Source organism: Syngnathus typhle, linkage group LG19, assembly GCF_033458585.1.
Source record: "Syngnathus typhle isolate RoL2023-S1 ecotype Sweden linkage group LG19, RoL_Styp_1.0, whole genome shotgun sequence".
Lineage (NCBI taxonomy): Eukaryota > Metazoa > Chordata > Actinopteri > Syngnathiformes > Syngnathidae > Syngnathus > Syngnathus typhle.
This window is the reverse complement of record NC_083756.1, coordinates 6,623,468-6,642,377: the sequence shown is the minus strand read 5'-3', so window position 1 is coordinate 6,642,377 and position 18,910 is coordinate 6,623,468. Positions and strand designations below refer to the sequence as shown.

General features: G+C 43.2%; 1 protein-coding gene across 2 annotated transcripts in view; it reads right to left on the bottom strand.

Annotated features, from left to right (window-relative positions):
• Positions 1–228: 228 nt before the first annotated feature.
• The window catches only part of ahrra (aryl-hydrocarbon receptor repressor a), a 37,480-nt gene continuing 18,798 nt past the window's right edge, over positions 229–18,910 (bottom strand). For both annotated transcript variants that reach the window (XM_061265905.1, XM_061265906.1), the window contains 6 exons: positions 10,366–10,484; positions 7,244–7,333; positions 5,325–5,460; positions 5,072–5,205; positions 3,786–3,991; positions 229–3,197 (listed from right to left, as the gene is read on the bottom strand). In XM_061265905.1, coding sequence (XP_061121889.1) covers positions 2,099–3,197; positions 3,786–3,991; positions 5,072–5,205; positions 5,325–5,460; positions 7,244–7,333; positions 10,366–10,484 — 1,784 coding nt within the window. In that variant the 3' untranslated portion in view covers positions 229–2,098. The remainder of the gene's footprint in view (positions 3,198–3,785; positions 3,992–5,071; positions 5,206–5,324; positions 5,461–7,243; positions 7,334–10,365; positions 10,485–18,910) is intronic.

Below are 18,910 nucleotides of genomic sequence, written 5' to 3'. Positions count from 1 at the left end.
CTTAACACATCGCATAATTAGAGTAAAAAAATATGCATTTGACATTTGCATGCTTGTAGGCGACTGTGTGTATGTAGTTTAAGTTATACACAGGGGGATGTTTCATATTATAGAAAAAAAGAGTTTCTTCAAAAATGTCATCAGTTTTTGCCCATTGTTTCAAATTGAATTGAACCCCAAATGATAGCTTAGTTCAAAAAGAACAAGACGGCTGCCGTATTTTCCATATAAAGAAAAGTCTTTTAATAGATAAGTCTCCTTTGCAAAAAACACGTAGAAACATTGGAAGACATTGTATATTTACACCGTTTTTGCAATATTTTGCAGCTACCTACTCAATGACACAAGTAGTTTTTTTTACAGTCATCAAAATGGTAGCAAGAAAAAGCCACGTGGATTTACCTTAGACAAAGAGGAGAGCCTTCAAACTGCAGCTTTTAAATTATACGCATTGGCCTTACAATAAATACGAATTAAACATTTATTGAAATGAGCACACACATTGAACAAGACAAATTCAATACAGTGACACAATGTACACGTGTGTGTTGACTAATTTAAAATAAAATAAAAACTTCAACTGAACTACTCAGTAGTGCAATTTTTTGAAACTACAAAAGTAGCGCCACCAAACTGGGGCCGTGAATTAATTTGGTGCTTTTCGTTAAGTTGTGCAAAAACACTGAGTGTGACGACCACGTCAGTTCTCTGATTGAACCACATCGTTAACAGAAAAAAAAAAAAAAAGCGTCATATCTGCCATGAAATGCTGATCTTATAGTGAACACTAAACTGTACAACATAATCTGTGACATTAAAATATGGAACAATAATATTATTTCTAAATTCAAGATGCTATTGTGCGCTTTACAGAAGACTAAAATGTCAATGTCTTCGCCTTCAGTTTAAACTAACGGGAAAAAAAAAAAAACTTCCATTGACGATGTACTTGTTGAACCTTTTTGTTATTTATTTATGTTTTGACACGGTCAATAGCTATTAAGTGTTACATTGCTTCTTTTTGTTTTTAAACGGTAGCACTCAATTATATTTAACTCAAACTTGTTTTGTGGGTTTCCTTATGTACTGCTGATAGACAGAAATACATTTTATTTGTTAAACAAGTATATCATACTTAAAGCTGCAACAGAATCACTACTTTTACACGTTTTGGTCAATTAACAGCAAATTGCATAGACTCGACAATACTGTCAGGTTTCCAGTAGCGTGGAATTTATTCTGGGATGCTGGTCCACTTGGAACAAAATTTAAAACGTAAAATATTGACATTCACGGTAATTGTGTTAGTCAGCTCAACGAAGCATGCAAGTGATTTGCTCCAAAACAATTTAACAATGTGTCTTTTATTTTATTTTCAAGTTGGGGTTATGATACAAGGGACAACCATTCTGAAAAATCTTATTTCTTCGTTGTGTATTTTATTCAATGAACTCAATTCATATTTAGTTGAATTGCCCAACTCAAGTTTTGCTAGTAAGCTTTAATAGTAAACCGAAAGGCCGAAATTGGTACGAGTAGTGCAAAAACCAGCATCTCAGAAATAGTTGCGCTTGACCTTAGTGACCCCCGTTAATATTTTGGACCTATTCCCAACTGATCTCGACTTTGCAAGCGTGTGTATCTTGTTGCTGTAATTCATAGAAACAAACCCAGTGTTTGTCATTGTGGGTGATTTGAAGTTAAAGTGCTAAAACATGCAAAACCACCACTAAGGTCCAAAGATCTTCAAGCACATTCAGACATAAAAAAAACAAGTGAGTCGTGGCAGAGGTGAGTCATCATCTGCGGATCGAATTCAAATCGGTTGACGACAACATCCCAGCGAAACAATGGGTGCGCACGACGCATGAAATTAAAAGGCGTCTCCGGACATTTTCCGACTCATCGTCACTAAATCCAAAAGTGCTTGGAACTGCAAAGGAGAAATTTCCTACATTTGTTTCAGCTTTTGATTGTCGCAACACGAACCCTTCGAACCTGAGCCTCGCTCGTCACCTCTTCGGCAAATGGAAGAATGTTGACGTTCTGCATTTGATGCTGGTGAATGTGTCGGACGACGGGAAACCTGCGCTACTTTTTAGGGCAGATAAACGTAAGGGCTGGATTTGCACGGCATAATGTTCCTCGGGCCGACCGTCACGGGCCGGCTCATGTCGTGGCCGCCCTCGGACCACGGCGGGGAGTCCATGGGCTCCCTTTTGATGGAATGGATCAGGCCGTGACCTTTGAACTCGTAAGTGCTGTGCTTGTTGAAGTCCTGGTGCATGTAGGGCTTTTGAGGCTCCTGTTGGTAGACGTGAGAGTCGATGAGGTTGACCGATTGATTACTGCATTGGGAGTGAGAGAGTCTCTGAGGGCTGAACTGACCGTTGTCGTCGTGATGGCTCAAGTCTTTGTCACATTTTAACAAACGTCCGCTATTGTTCATTGCATAGTTCTGATAGTTGCCGGTGTTGTACGAAGGGCTGATCCCCGCTTTGCCCCGTTGACAGGGCGAGTAGTGCAGATCGTAGTAATCCGCCTCGGATTTCAGCTGGACGCCGGAACTCTGGTCGTACGCCCCGTCGCCGTAGCGGCGGTACACGGCGTCCGGATCCCGATGCGCCCAGGGCCGCCCGAAGGGATCGCAGCCGTTTTCCGAGTCGGAGTCGTGCTCGACTTTGATGGGCGGCATCAAGTGGCCGTCGTAGCATTCGCCGTAGCCGTTCTCGCTCTTGACTAAATCCACGCAGTAGGCGTCCGGGTCGGCGGGAATCTGCAGGTTCCCGTAGAGTTTCGAGACAAACACCTCGCCGTTTCTACCGCTGTGGCAGCTAGGGGAAAGACGGATGGGCTTCCCGTATAGGCCGGCCTTGTTAAAGTGGTTAGCCGGGACGTAGCCGACCCCCTGGCTTGTTCTGAGGTGGCCCGAGTTTGGTCGCACGGGCCAACTGCTCCCCGGGCCCGGACCGAGGCCCTTATGGGAAGACATTGACGACTTGCAGAAATTGAGGGGCTCTTCCTGGTTGTAGTACCCATCGGGGCGGAACTTGAGGTTATCTTTGGTGAGTGGGGTCCAGGGAGTGTGGTGGCCCCTTTGGGTGCCACCAGGGGTTGGACAGGGGAGGAGGAGAGGGTCTACTACATCACCCATTCCTCCACTGAAGGAGTGCCTTCGGAGGTGTTCTCCTCGTTCTCTGCAGGACAGAAAAAATGAAATGAACAAACTATATTTTAAATTGTCTGTCCAGATTGTGAATTTTCACCGATTGGTGTCTACTTTGTATATTTTGCTCCTCTTCGAACTTCTTTTGTATGCGACTTGTGACTCTCAAGCTTGAATGACTCAAAGGACAAATATTGAGATTTTACTTCCCATTAAGTTCATGAGAGAGTCATTCAAAAAGTGACTCATCGTTTCCAAGATTCATGTCTGAAAATTGGAAACAGAATAAACATCCGCAACCGCAAGATCAATGACGGCCAGACGTGCGTGTGCATGTTTATGGACCAATGCGCTACAATATTAAACGGCATCGATTTGAAATGGGAATCTTCTTAATGTGGATATGTGGCTATATATATATATTCATCTATTTTTGCATGTACAGTAAAAGGGCAATTTGAGCAGAGTGCGATGCTGACACGTTTACCTTGAGCAAACATTGCAAATGTCAAATCAAATGTATTCACGATATGTGAAATTGGAGTGACAGCATGAAATTAGCATTTAAATATAGCAACTCCGCTAAGATAATCACCGGTCACAACTTGAAGCTTCTTACCCGTGCTCCAGTGCCGAGATCATCCCTCCTCCGCTCTTGTTCTTTCCTCTCATTAACATGTTCTTCATTTTCATCTCGGTGATGGAGGGCAGTAAAAGGGGTACGGCTACGCAGAAGAGAGCCAGCTGGGGCGGAAGCGGAGCCCCGGAGGCCGATTTCTTTTTCTGTCCTTGGAGAAACTTCAGCCGACCCTGAAACTGCATTGTCTGGAAGCAGGAGACAGGAAGGATTTAGCGGTTTGAACATCAGAGAGTATCTAAAAGCGATACTTTTAAGGCAGGTCTATGATTATGCGCTTCTTTTGAATTATGAGGGCAGCAGTGTCTCGCTCTGTTAGGACTTTCTTGTGAAGTTTGGAGGTTGAAAATAAAATGGAAATTGGGATGATTGCTTTCCAGGTTCAAATGAAAGAAAAAGGAGAAGAACCCATTAAGTGTTGGTGGAAATCCAGATATGGTGCTGTCCAAATGTTTCTTATGGCTTTTTCAGTGTACCAGAAAGGAGTCTAGTATTTACTAACCCTGGCAAAAAAAAAAAAGAAGCCAAATCCCATCTCAGATTTAAAAAAAAACAAAAAACATATTGTTTGTTTGTCACAATGGGAGCATATTTAAAATCGGCTTGTGGGATCGTCTGATTTCTTGGGATCACCCAAAATTTGCAAGTAGGATAATAATATGCGCTCCAATATTTATTTATTTTTGTTCCAAACCCAAGATTAGGAATTTTCAACTTTCCAGTTTTCTACAATCCAATTTCAGATGTTCCAGACAGTATCAATATTGGTGGATCAGTCAAGCAGTCAGGCGGGATGGACCACGCGCAGAGCTATACCACCACGCTCGGGAATAATTCATTTCCAAGTTGCGTGATGATTGATCACGCCTGACTCTTTTGTGTCTTTACTGCAATTATTTGGACTGATGAGGAAAACATTCATAAACATTCCAGTCCAGAAAATTGCCATCTAGGGTTTCTGTTATGCGCCAATGTCAACCAGAATGGACTTGGTAAACCCTGATCAAATGTTCAAGCCCTATTTTCCACTGCATGTCCATTCCGAGTGTGCGAGATGAACCCGTGAAGAAGCCATCCAATCTTAAAATGCTTTTAATTAAATATTACGGCAAACTAAGAGACCCTAGTAAAAAAAAAAAAAAAAACGCTTCATGCAGCACATGCATCGGATTAGTTTTATCGATCTGAAAGTTCTCCAGGAGAATTTTTACGACTCGGTTTGCAAGTTACCGTTCAGTTTAGCAGGCGCGGTGCTTGGTGTCACTCACCAGGAATCCAGATGTGCTGTCCAACAGACATCGAACCCTCGCTATGAAACATCTGTTGAGAAAGCAGGAGAGCTCAGGAGGAATGCCCCCCGCCTCTGGAGAATGGAACAGGCTGCTCACCACAAACTCATCACCTTAAAATGCAAAAACAGAGAGTGCATTCATTTCTTTCGCAAAAGGTACCAAAAAAAAAAAAAATGGAATCTAAATTTGAGTATATGCAGGATATAATTGGAATGTTTTGATGACCCACCAGTCCCTGCAGCGTCCTGATGTGCTGCCCCCGCCTGGTGCTGTGGAGGGCACATGGCCCAGTGGAGCTGATTTCGGAACTCCTGGCGGTCATCAATGTGGATGTAGTCAAACACATTCTGGTGCATCACATCGGTCTAGAAGGAAACAAACCATGGGCACGACATTATTATTATTATAAATATCCATAAACACTCACGGCAGCTGTGTTGTGATGATGAAATGATTTAGACGAGGATAGTCGTTTTGGTTTGGAAGTAACTATTTTAACTTGCACAACTAAACTCATTACACACAAAGTCAGATAATTTGCCTTTTTTTTTTTTTTTTTTCTAAAGTACAGTAAGAGTTGAGGGCAGCTGCGAGGCCAGTGAGGGCAGCTGTGTTTGTCAAACATCGCGTGACACCGGCTCCCGAACAGCAGTCCGGTCCAGCTTACCCTCCCTACACACACACACACACACACACACACACTGAGTCAGACTCCAGCCTGCTCTCGTCATCTTTCTCTCTCTCTTTTTTTTTCCAGCAATTGCTTTGCTTTCTGTCATTCCCTGACAGATTCCTCACTAGCATGTTCAACCTTCTCCTCTTCCAACTACCCCCCCCCCCCCCCCCTTCCATAATTTCCACACTGGTGGCACGCGAGGGCTTTTGATCGTCTGCCTCTCCTCGGCGCTCGCTTCGCCCTGCGGTTCGGTGCCCTACCGGCGGTCCGGCAGACAACAGATGGATCGAGTGACTTTTGTTGACGTTTTAAAAAAAAAAGGGAAAGAAACGGAAAAGAAGTGATAATTTCGCAGGCCTTCAAAGGATAACTGCGGGCGTAGCGAATACCATCAAAGGCCGTCGGAGGTTTTCCTTGCCGTCTCTTGTGGTGCTACTATGTCTGTTACTTCCCTGTGGTAGATTAGGGATAAATGTCCCCTCGGAATACAATTGCGGCCGCCGGATTACATGACATGTTGTCAAGCCAAACGACTTGAAAACAAAAAAAAAATGGTTGCGAGAGAGTCTGTGGGAATGTTTTTGTTGACAGTGTCTGAAATATAACACGATGTTCTGTGGGGACTTGAAAAGACTTATTGGATTCTTTGCTGTTCACTGTCAACCACACATAACATCTCCCAATAGGAGAACCTGAGCGCTGCCGACGAGATTTGAGTTGTCGTCTTGATGTTTTGTAAATCATTTCCTGCCTCTGATGATCATAAAAAGCCGACCGCGCTAAAGTGATCGGCATGCCGGGATGCTTTTTGGTAACACTTCACAACAAGGCTACATCAGAAAGGGAATTCTAAATACTGATGGTCCCTCTATTGATTGCCTCCATTTTGCCCTTTAGGCTCGTGGCTTCGTTTTAGTCTGTTCCTGCTGATTTTGGCCAAGGGGCTGGGATGACAGTTTGAAGTCTTGTCTGTGCACGTGTGGGTCCATGTGAGCGAAAGCAAAACAGCGAAAAGCACTTTATTTGCGGTGGTTATGAAGAGAGGCTGGATTCCAGCATTGCGGGGCAAGCGAGGCCATGTTGATATCATCCATAATTAATGGCCAGCTTGATACGGCCACTGGAGAGGAAGGAAGCGAAACCGTTGGTGACTTATCAACACGCTGACATAGACACTCGCGCATTCAAGCGCACACGCCGAGACATTTCAGGGTGAAACGGAGGTCTTCACCTTTCCGTGGCCTCTCAGACAAGAGTTGGTGGGTTCACGCTGCCCTCGAGATGGTTATCACTATTTACGCTGGCTCATTAAGCAAGAGATGGAAAACGAGCAAAAGGGGATGGAGGGAAAGGAAAAAGGGGAAGGATGAAGTTGCCGAGTCAGGCCGAGGAGCTGACCTCCGTCTGACACTTGCTTCGGAGTCGGATGAGAGTAAAGACTGTGCACAATACGGTGGAAAGGTTCAACGCACCTGATGGAATCCCAGATAGTCCACAATGCTTGACGAGGCATAAAAGACCATTCCGTCGCTGCTCACCACCAGGGCAAATCCTGTCAGAGACTACACACACAAACACAGCGTCTTAGAATCTCGATGTACGGTACTTTCTTTATTCTTTGCAAATAAGCGCAAAAAAAAAAAAAAAAAGTTGAACAATTTAATTTCAGCTACAGTCATTCTAGAATTGCATTATTTTTTTTTTTTTAAATATGATTTGATATCTTCCTGTTATCCATCCATATAGAGGAAGAGGAAAAAGTGACTAACATGATGTATAAGCGATCACGTTATTCAGTTTTATTCTATATGGCACAAGTGTCAAACTCAAGGCCCGGGGGGGCCAGATATGGCCTACCGTATCATTTTCTGTGGCCCGCGAAGACAAATTGCGCATTAAATTGAAGTCATACTAAAATGGCAAATTGTCTTAACTTTTAAAAATCATCTTTTTAAAACATTTTCAACTAGTCTGACTTGAAAAAACAATTATTTGTCAGTTTGTTTTGTAGCTTAACCTGGATATAATATGAGGCGTTCATTTATTTGGTGTCGTCTACTTGTATGTTTATCGTGTACTGTGTCTCGTCACCGTGGGATGGAGGAAACGGAATTTCGGTTTCTTTGTGTGTCTGACATATGACAGATATACGTGGCCAGCAACAAAAATGAGATTGACACCCCTGCTGTATGGTGTGCAGAAAATTTGAAACACATTTAGATTCTGTGTGATAGTTAAATGGTGACTTTTTCACAGGAAAATCAAATCATCCCTCCATTAAAAAGGCGATGTAATTAGTGACCCCAATCGAAATGTTCAAAGACAGCCAAACATGTTGTGCTTTGCGGTAAACAAACGACCAACACGCTTTGTGGTCGTAAAGCGCTTTTCAAATATGATCGTCAATCATAGAGCGCTGATTAAAACATCATTTGCAAAAAAAGGAACGCTTCAGCCAGATGGGCAGTAAGGCGAGAGCTGAGGAAAAACAAGCAGGAGAGGGAGAAGAAAGCCCAGGAAGGTGAATGTGTCACTATGCGCTGGTGTGTGTGCGTGCGAGTGTGCACAGCTGTGATAGCGTGACAACGGCAAGGCTACTTGAGTTGCGTGACTGCTGCTGCTGCCAGAGTCTGTCGCCTCTATTTGACTGCGAGACTACGCAGGTCTTCCTTGTTGTGTGCATGAACTCCTCGCAGTTCTCTGTCACCGATCGGATTGCCTCAGCTCAAGGAACATTTCGTCAATTAGAATTAGGGCTGTCACGATGGAACATTTTCAGAATGGGTTCGATGAATTAAATAATCCGATAAAATTGTATTTGCATTATTTCTCTTTTTACTATTTAGTTTATTTGGTCATATTTAGCGATTTCGAAAACAACTCAACAGCAGTTGCGCAATACCGCACAAGCAGTATTGATGGTCATTGTTTTCCGAAATAAAAGCAGATGTTTGCAAGCGTTTTATTTGGATTAAACACACGTGATACATCGGTTTGCTTTCATGAGAGATTATAGAAATCAGAGAATCATTCATTTTGATCAAATGAAGTCATTTGAAAATGATGAGAAATAAAATACAAGGTGTTTAGTTTGATAATCAATTTGTTGTTGATTAATCTAATTAATTTTATAATTTAAATTATAAATTTAAAATTTTTATTAAGATTTTGAGTACTTTATTGAATTTATCTGGGAAAAATGGATGGAAGTGAATATTTTGATCTATTATCACTATTCCTCTTTTTCCGCTCTACTGAGACACGTAAGCAATGGAAACAGGCACCTGCTGCTCGGCTCGCCTGCAACATATCTTCAATTTACGGCGCCCCCGGCTCCCATAACTGCCCTTGGGAGACTAAAAAGCTCTGACTCGAAAATCTTTAGCGGGCCTTCGCACGCAGAGGCCAAAATTAGATGTCGCCTCTCTGCGAGGCCAGCGAGAAGAGGCAACGTAGTCTGGTTCCATTTGATTCAACCGGATGAAGACAGCGTGGGTGGGTTCAGGATTAAAATAGAGACCTTCTGCCAACGGGAACACATTCATCACGGCCGTAGTGCACTTTGGCATGAGACGCCGGTATAATTCCGATGAAAAATACTGGCATGTACTTACAGTGCAATTAGTGCTAATTGTTCACAGTCATTTTTTTTTTTGCCCTGTTTTGCTAGCAATTAGCCTCCTCATCAAGTCCCTATGCTCCAGACACTTCCTTGAAAATTTTAATAATAACGTCTACATTTCAATCATGATTGTATTTGTGGAAATGTACTGCGGTGGGGGGGGGGGGGGGGTGCAAAGATGACATAATAGAAATTGCCGCTGTCCAAATACGTCCGGCCCGAACCGCCACGCATACCTTCCATCGAAATAAAAGCCACTGGCACGGCACAATTTCTCGTCGCGCTTGGGATCCCATCAGCGTAACAACTAATGCACAGTTTGCACTGAGGCCCTCGTGCAGGTCGGATCACGCAACGGGAGGCGGCGCATCACTACGGTCAATCTAGTCTTTTGTTCGCCAACCTATTGAGACAACCTAACACGTTAACAGAAGCATCAGTGGCTCGGCTCGCCTCTGCGTGTGTGTGTGTGTGTGTGTTTGTGAGAGCGCTCATAGTTGTTGGGCGGTATCATCATTAGGATATCGCACGGAAAAAGGGATTTTATCGACGTGGCTTCGTGTTCCCGATCCTTGCGTGCGTGCCGTGGACCTATGGAGCTGTACGTGCGGATTTTAATGAATGACGAGTGACGTAAATGTATGCATTATTATGATTTGGAAGGTCAAGTGATGGAAGGCATCTTGGGTTTGCGCTGATTAAAAGTTGACGAGCTGGGTGTTGCCCTTTCACTTGTCTTTTGCTCACTTTCACACACACGCATACACACAAAATCCCCAGATCTTTCTTTTGCGCCGACACCCATCGTCTCATCCTTATGTCACGCGAGGCAGCAATCAGGCAAAAGGAATGGGGGCAGAGGTCACACACGTACACACAGGAGGCCCACCTCCCGCCGTCTTTGAATTTACTCCAACTTCTTGTGAATGTAAACGTGCATTGTATGATGAATTTGACGTGAAAGGATCTTACCTCCAATAGGAGGCCGCTTTCAGTGACGTTTGTGCACATCGGCACGCTCTCTTTCCTGCCGGGTTCGGGGTTGGAGGAAGCAGTGTTGACGTGCTTCCTGGGCGCCTTGTCTTGATTTGCTATGGAAAAGAACCAAAAGAAAACAGACATGGCTTTTCATTCACTTTTTACTATAAAAAAAAAAAAATCCCATCTGTTAAATATCTCTGTGGCATAAAGGGCCATGGCACGCAAGGAAAACAGCACACATGATTTTATTTTGGATTTCTGCTAACTATGAGTGACAATTGTCCAATATCCTCTAAAAGTCAGACAGCACATGTGGAATACATATGAACAGTTATGAGGTAAAAGTCTTTCTTTCCTGGATTAATGCCAAGTATTAAAGCCCGGTGAGCTTCTCGTTTAAAAAAAAACATAACAGAGGAGGATTTCATGACTTCATAGGATTTCTCCCACACGATACATCAACATGAACACTTCCAAGCCCAAAAGACAAATGGCTCTTGATTTGTTGAAGTAACAATGTTTTATATTAAAAATCCCCCCCCAGGTGCTGAAACTGGACACAGGTCGCCAAGGGCAGAAAAAGTGACTTTTCAAATAAGGAGGATCTGCCTACGGTACAATCGGCGAGTGTGCAATTAGCTCGCCGAGGGGTGGCGTGCAGGACGGGTCACGTGTGCATGGGTGACGTGTATGTTGCGTGTTCGATACATGTTTGCGTGTTTCTCTTACGGCCGTGCTGTCAGGGGGGCATGTGGCTCACTCCAAGAGATCAGCTCTTTGCTCCGTCACTCATTGTAGCAGGCAGGCACAGATTAGTCACGCAACACGACATACACACACACACAGCATGGGCTCAATATAAATAAAAAATATATAAATGTATGTGTCTTCCTGCGCTTTGCATAATGCCCACACCCCTCTCGTTATGCTCCATTACCATCTTCTCCTGTCCTTATCCACCCAAATTAAAAACATCACTGCAGACAATGAAAGAAATAAAAATAAATGATTTTTTTTTATAAATTAAAAAAATGAATTCAACAGTACAATAAAAAAAAAGAGTAAAGTCAATGTAAAGTTAACCATAGCCTCGAAAGTTTGTTACATTTTTATTTAAGTGTTTAAATAATATATATAAATACATAAAAATAAACATACGGTGTAATCCAGCTGTTTATTAGCTATTTATTCAAAGTTTAAGATCCTAATTAACCGATTTATTTTTGTTATTATTCACAAATTTGCAATAACTGTACTCTTACTGTAAAGTGGTACTCGTACATAAGTCCAGTTTATTTACCCACGTTACGACGGCTTCATTACAACGCAATTACACTAATTGCTGGTGAGCGAATTACCCGCCAGCCTCATTAACTCATAATTGCCGGCTAATAAAGTATTTTCCCACCACCTCAGCGAGGTGCAAACACGTACAAACAAACAGTCAAACAGCCAACACACACAAACACACACTATTCTCCTCAATTGCCGCATCATCATCCAACTAATGGAAATCATTGCACGGGGGGGAAACGAATCAATTAAAAATCTTTATTTTCCTCCGTCAACGCCTTGTGTGTTTTTGTTTTCCCTCTTACGGCAGCTTTTGGAGAGGATGCGGCGTCAGGAAAGACAAACATGCGCAATGATTAATTATCGGCACAGGCACTTCCTCTGCCAACAATGCGGCCTTCATCCATCGCTACTCGTTTCTTGAGGTTTGCTTTTCTTGCCTCTATTTTCTCCCGCTCTGGACGAAGAAGGAAAACAGAGTGTGTAATGGTCGAAGCGTTTATGTGTGGGGAAAGAGTGAAGGGGGAAAAAAAAAAAAAAAAAGTGACAAGTTGCGGGATGTTGCTGCTGCCAAGGGGCAAGGCCGAACGCGCCCAAGCTTCTTTTAACTCGGCCCGATCTGTCCTTCCACTTCCACTTGTGAATACAGCAAAAAATTAGGACCACCTGCCAAATATTAAGATGTCTCAATTTAGCAAATGCTACAACCCTCCCGGGACTTCAAAAAAGAGAATTACCACCTAAACCAAACACGCGTTAATCACCCACCTATTAGTAGAAAGGATAGGAGCAGATATTACCAAGTGATTTGACTTGACCACACGTACACTCCAGAGGAAGGCGCCGATATTGTATATTTGATTTTCAGCTCATTTCTCAAACCTCGCCCATCCTTGTTCACATCTAGCTGCAAAATCGCTTGCAGACAGAGATGTTTTGTTCTTGTATTTTGCGGCACTACAATAAATTGAACTTCGATTGAATTCATTGATAAAACTCTGTAATGGTCCTGAGACTTAAAACATCAAAAGAAATGTCCCAGAAAATAATGAAAAATGCACATAGGAATAATTCAATGTGGCATTGGAAGTCGTGAGTACAACTGTTGCACGCTTGACGTGCGGCTAATGCTTCAGGTCAGTCTCGGGGTTCATGCTACTATCTGCGCTGATGTGTGTGCAAAGCAAAAGTGTTCATACATGGCTGCTCATAGACACAACACCAGCTGCTGCACGCTTTTAACCTTGACCTTTCAACTCTGCGTGCAGCGACGCCACGCAACAAGCAAACAGGTAGCATTGCGCAAAATAGAGAAAATGTCGTTTAGCAACTCAGTGTTGCAGTAAACGATGGCGTTTCTTTTAACGGGTCTGAAAATTATTTAGCACAAATAAAATTTCTTTGTTTACCTATCTATGCCAGCGACACGCGGAGAAAGGTAGTGCAATGACAAGCTCCTCCACTAGGGAGCAGCCAGTACAACTAACTCGTGCAATGTGCATCGACCTGTTGCCATTCATTCAACAATGAATATATGTTCGACGAAAAGTCGACAGGGTAAATTTAATTCATCAAAAAATTAAGATGAGATGATTATTTTAGTACAGGGGCTGAATAAAAAAACTAAATCTAAGTAATTGACCCCCCTAAAAAGGGATACCATAAACTGGCGACAAAGCACTACATTTGTCTGAACGAAGCACCTCAAGTCATTTCAACATTGCCCCCTGCATCAAGATGCCGCAAGATGGCGTCAAAGCACCAGATCGGTCTAAAAGCGGCTCCTCAACTCACTTCCACATAGTTGCATTTACACAGCACTGCACACTTCTGGACTCTCACTTCATTTCAGCTGCACGGTACCATCTTTTGGCAGCTGATGCTCAGCTGTGTGTGTTTGGCTCATAAAGAAGAGCCTTGGACTTGAACATGCGAGCACGGCGCAGCCGTCCCTCCCCTCGACGAGCCTTGCGTGAGTAGAGAAAACGCTGTGTGTGTGTGTTAGTGCATATTGTGTGTGTTGGGCCCGAGTTGGCCGACGGCCACCTTCTTTGCCTAATCCCGCCCCCTTCTTTCAGTGTGTGTGTGTGTGTGTGTGTGTGTATACACAGGAAATCCACAACACAGAGTGAGAGAGAGAGAAGTTGGTCGATCAAGGCCTGGCTGTCACGCGAGCGAGCCGTCTGTCAATCCCCCCCACCCCTTCCTCCTGACAGAGCGCTGGCGGGCGGCCAAGGCCTTGCGTGCAAGCCGGCGAGCCACATTAGCCCATAAAGAATTTCATAATAGCAACAGCTGTTAAATATTGATGACTGCTGGCAAGCGCTCAATGCTGCTCTGTAAAAAGGTTAAGCGCGCGCTGTAATGGAAGCTAATACTTCATTATACTGCAGATCAAATGTCCGGATCTTGCTGGCTTTCCAATCCAAGACTTTGCTAGTTTGATGGTTGTTTGGTTTTGTCACATGTGGTAGCACACATTTTTGTCGGACAAAGTTTTAGTCATAACTAAAAAAAACAAAACATGACATTCCCAATTCATGTCCATTTCTACATTTCAGATATTTATGGCGTGCATAATATATCGAAGCACAAGTAGGTATTTGGGGGATGAAAGGTGCATGGGCCCAAGCAACATGAGGAAATTCAAATTCATTTAAAAGGGTGACAAGGCACATGAATAAATGAAAATAATCAATTGAAAAAGCTGAAAAAATTCAAGATAAATCAATCATAAAATATTTGTTTAATAAAAAAAAAAAGAAAAGTCAACCCATTGTTGAACACAACTGAGACAAAGTTCTTGTTGGTGTGTTTACGTTACCAAAACGAAAGGGAAGTGATATTATGACAAAGAGAATGGGATCGCCTAAAAATGGAAGTACTGTATACACAATTGTTTCCACTTCTCTTTTTTGGTCGGCGGGCAGACAAGTCATGTTACTGCGCAGGAAGAAAATGACCACAACATTATGTACACCTGTGCAATTTCACAAAATCTAATACTAGAGTGGAATCTTTTATATCAATGTCATTTTTTCCATTTTAGACTTTTGAATACTTTTCAAGGCCCTACAGGAACTCCGCCTAAAGTCCAGTGGTAGCAGTCGTACTACAGAACCAGTGAAAACACTCCCCGATTAAGCTTGTCGAGCTTAAACACAAAATGAACCGCAACGTAAGGCCGAGATGGTGCAATATTTATGCGGACAATTAAAAATGTGGTTGGATGGTGGCTTCGGGAGAATGCTGTAAGGGCTGCATTCAAGCATGTGTTGCGTGACATGAGCCTGTTCTGCAGGAAAGCTTTTCATTTTTGACTATACCCAAATGAACGCAACGGGCATATTTCTAATTAGGGACAAGCTTTTGCTTCCTTCCACCGGCACTCAAACGTCCTACAAGCCGGCGCATCGACCGACGCAGTGGGGGTGAAGTGAGGATACAAACACCCCCCTAGATGAGTCACACTTTTATCCCAGATATGTGACACCCAGAGGCAAAATGACAATGCACACGGTGATGTACACAGAGGGTAGACTACGGGAAACGCCATTGTTTATGTCAAATTTCCTTCCTGGGCTTAAAATATAGTGTTCATTGAGCTATGGTGAAAACTTGTCAATAGGGAGAGTCGTCAATGGGAGTTGGTTTGCCCAAAGTGAGCAGGCGCAGGCTCCACAAGGTCCCACGCATTTGCGTGTATGCATTGTACGGCTATAAATAGCATTCTCGCAGCGTCTTGTTTTCATGTGAATGCTTGCGGTTTTGTTGCTCTCTGAAGGAGTCCTGCGCTCAATAAATGCTGCATTCAGGAACTCCACCTGGCCACAATAAAGTTCCAGCTTCCTATTTCTTTACTAACACAATCACTTTTTTTTTTTTACAAGCAATGTGAGAGCCTCAAATCTTTTGAGGCTTATGTGCATGTTTGCTTTAGTGAATTTTGCATGCAGTTGGAATAAAGCTAAATTTATGATACATTAAAAAAAAAAAAGGTGCATATTGCTTCAAATGCCAGAAAGATAACTTTGGTCCTTGTGTTTTAAACTGAGGAGTAGACGAACACTTGACTTCACTTTAGTTTGTCTACCCCTTAAATGGGAGCAATTAGCACTCAATTTGTGGTCACAGTAAACAACATTCATCAGCTTCTCAGGGTTAAAAAAAAAAAAAAAGAGTTAGTCGTTCCAAAAAGTTCAGTACCGTTCAGTTAAAAAAATATATATATTCATTTTGGCTCATTGATGAAAAAAAAAGAATGTGAGCCTCGCCAATGTGTAATTAAATGGGTGCGAGGTAGTTAATGTGTCAAAGGTTGAGGGGGATCGAGTGATCGGCGTGATGCTGATCATGCTTTATGTATGAACGCCATTAACTTGTCAGTAGGTGTTGTGTATCCATCGTGCATGTGTGTGTATGTACCGCGTGCGTGCGTATCGTCAATCTGTGAAGCAGCGGTTTGATGTCGTAAAGTCAAGGAGTTCGGTTTTTTCTCCCCCCCCCCCCCTATATTGCGCAGACGGCGACGCGTTGGACAATTAAAAGCCATCGATCCTATTTGGCGTCAACTTGTCAGCTGCTCTTAAGCATCAAGCCGCTGACCTCCCGTGGCCCGCACGCGCAATATCACACAACAATTTGGCCTCTGAGTGAGCTAATTCATTAAGTGACACGCTAACCCAACAGTAATCTGATTATCCTTCTCCTAACACCTCATCACGTACACACAAGGGGAGCTCAGTGGCAGAGCAGATATCAAAACACATGTCTTATGTGATTTAAGATTCACAAAGGGGACCTAATAAAAGTATAAGCTTCGACTCGACTTCAAAAAAACGGATTAGGATTGTTTTGATTTTGTCCAACCGCTCGATGAAATAAAAATGAGTCTGCAACTCACTGTTAAAGTCATCGAGTTATAACTCCAACACAAGTTTGTGCATGTAACTATATCACACCTCATAGCGTACGAGTCATCGCTCGAGACATTGAGTGAGGTCCGCTTTGTCCGTAGCGTGACCGTCCGTCCACTTGCCATTCTCCCATCTGCGTCCCTTGCACGTCATCTCAACAATCTAATCCCGGCTCGTTTATACGACCGGTCTGATCGCTACATTTGGGACAGGGAGGGAGAACATCCATTCCTTGCGCGAGCACCCAGCAATGCCCGTGTGCGATGGTAGGATCACGCGAGCATGCTAAAAGAGGTAAAGTCAGCAAAGTCACGCATGGTGAGGCTTTGCTGGAGTGGAGATGCCACTTGACTTCCTGGCATCTGTTGTTAGCGTGATGCCGACGACACACACTACATGCGTGTGTGCTATGTTTAATAGCAAACGGACCGAAGAATTATGCAAACAAACATTGAAGTGTCTGCCGAAATACTAGACTCAGTTTCCATTCACATGCCTTTGGAAAGTTGCTGAGTATTTTTACTTTATATCCAGTTTAAGGAACTAGAAGTTGCCGAGTTGGTATCAAGGAATAAGAATGAATCATTTTATGCTGAATGACGGGAATGTGGGTCAAGCAGGTGTTTCTGGCCCAGAGTCACATTGCAGCTGTTTAACACCTCGACCCGATTATATAAGACTATTTTATGGCGATAACTTTCGAATATGCGTGTTTTACGAGCATATGGGTATTATTACTCGTGTTTTGGCTTGAAGGTCAGGAGGGTTATTTTTCTTTAGCCTCGCGCGTGACTAGAAACAATCCATCAGCGTGCACGTATTTGTCGAAAGGACCAGGAATGTTAGGCACGGGATCATACTTGATGATTGATGAAGAATATGCAGCCGGAATCAAGATTGTAAGAGGGGGTCTTTGTCCAACGTGTGGTCAGGGGCGTCGGTCGGACATTTTTCAGCGAGGGCTACCAAAACATCGCACGTTCTTCACATATCGCTGTATCAACGGGTCTAAGAACACTGCATCCAAAAAAAGTCGACATTTTTCCTCAGGTGGAATGGAGCAAAACGTAGCTCCGCCCCCTGCCAACCTCATTTCAAATGACTCGAAAGCATCTGAGCTTTGCCCAGTTAATGATTATTATGTGTCACGCACACATTTAGGGATGGGATTTTAGGATTTAATTCAAGTCTCATCAAAAGGAAAGTAATTAATAGGAAGACATCATGATGTCATTGATGAAAATAGCTGTCAAGTAAATAACAATAGGCCTCCAAGCCTCTAAAACCAAAACACTTTGAATATAGTAAAACATAGTGTTTATGGCAACATATAAGATTGCACTCGGTCGGCATGTCTTTAAATAAATGCTTTTAAAGAGACTTTTTGAAGGCATCAAAGACATTTTCCCAATATAAACAAAGGATGCAATTTCCACGCCGTGAAACCGCAGATGTCTGAGGGATGAGAAGAACATATGTTTCCAAAACACTTCTCTCTGGAGCCGCAACTGTTCCTTTACAGTACGTCACTTTACAGGCAAGCATTTTCTGCTTTCAGCTGATTTATGAGAAGGGCCCCTGGAATGCCTGAGCAATAGATTCAGGATGTTTCCTGGAGGAGAGACTTTGCTGCTTTGGAGCAAGCATCAGCACAGTGACTAAGATCAAGACTCCTCAGCTGATTTATACCTCCATATCTGTTATTTGACTCATCGGAACGGTTGCAAAAATGTGATTATTGACTTCGAATAAATGTAGAGAAATAATGATGGGGTCATTTCAAATATCGATTGGTGAGAATGAACATGTGGAGTGAGCTCAACTCAAACTAAATGTTATACCACGACAAAAATTCTCCCTTCTGCTTGACATTTAAAAGGAACGAAAGGAGCAACTTTGATTGGCTGTGACTGATGTGTACAAAGTTAAGAGCCAACTATTTTTTTTGGGGGGGGGGGGGGGGGGCTATTCTTCATTCATACACTCGTTGCAGTCCGATAAACACACACACACCAGTCTACTGCTGAGCCAGTGTCGAGGATAGCGTGAGAGGGCCTAATGCAATGTGTCAAGCTCAGCAGTAGCTGGCCATCAAGTAATGTGCGCCCTGCCAAGTTAAACCCTTTAAAAAGTCAAAAGGGATTGGCACGGAGAAGGACAGACACCTGTAGAGACGAGAAAGACATAACAGCATTTCGTGGAAAATTAGACAGAAGAAGTTAACAGCCGAGTCACGAAAACAAGCCCGTCAACTCCCCACCGATTCACATTGTAGTGAGACGGGAAGTGGTACCGAAGCTCTGCGGTTAGCCTATCCGTTTCCTCAG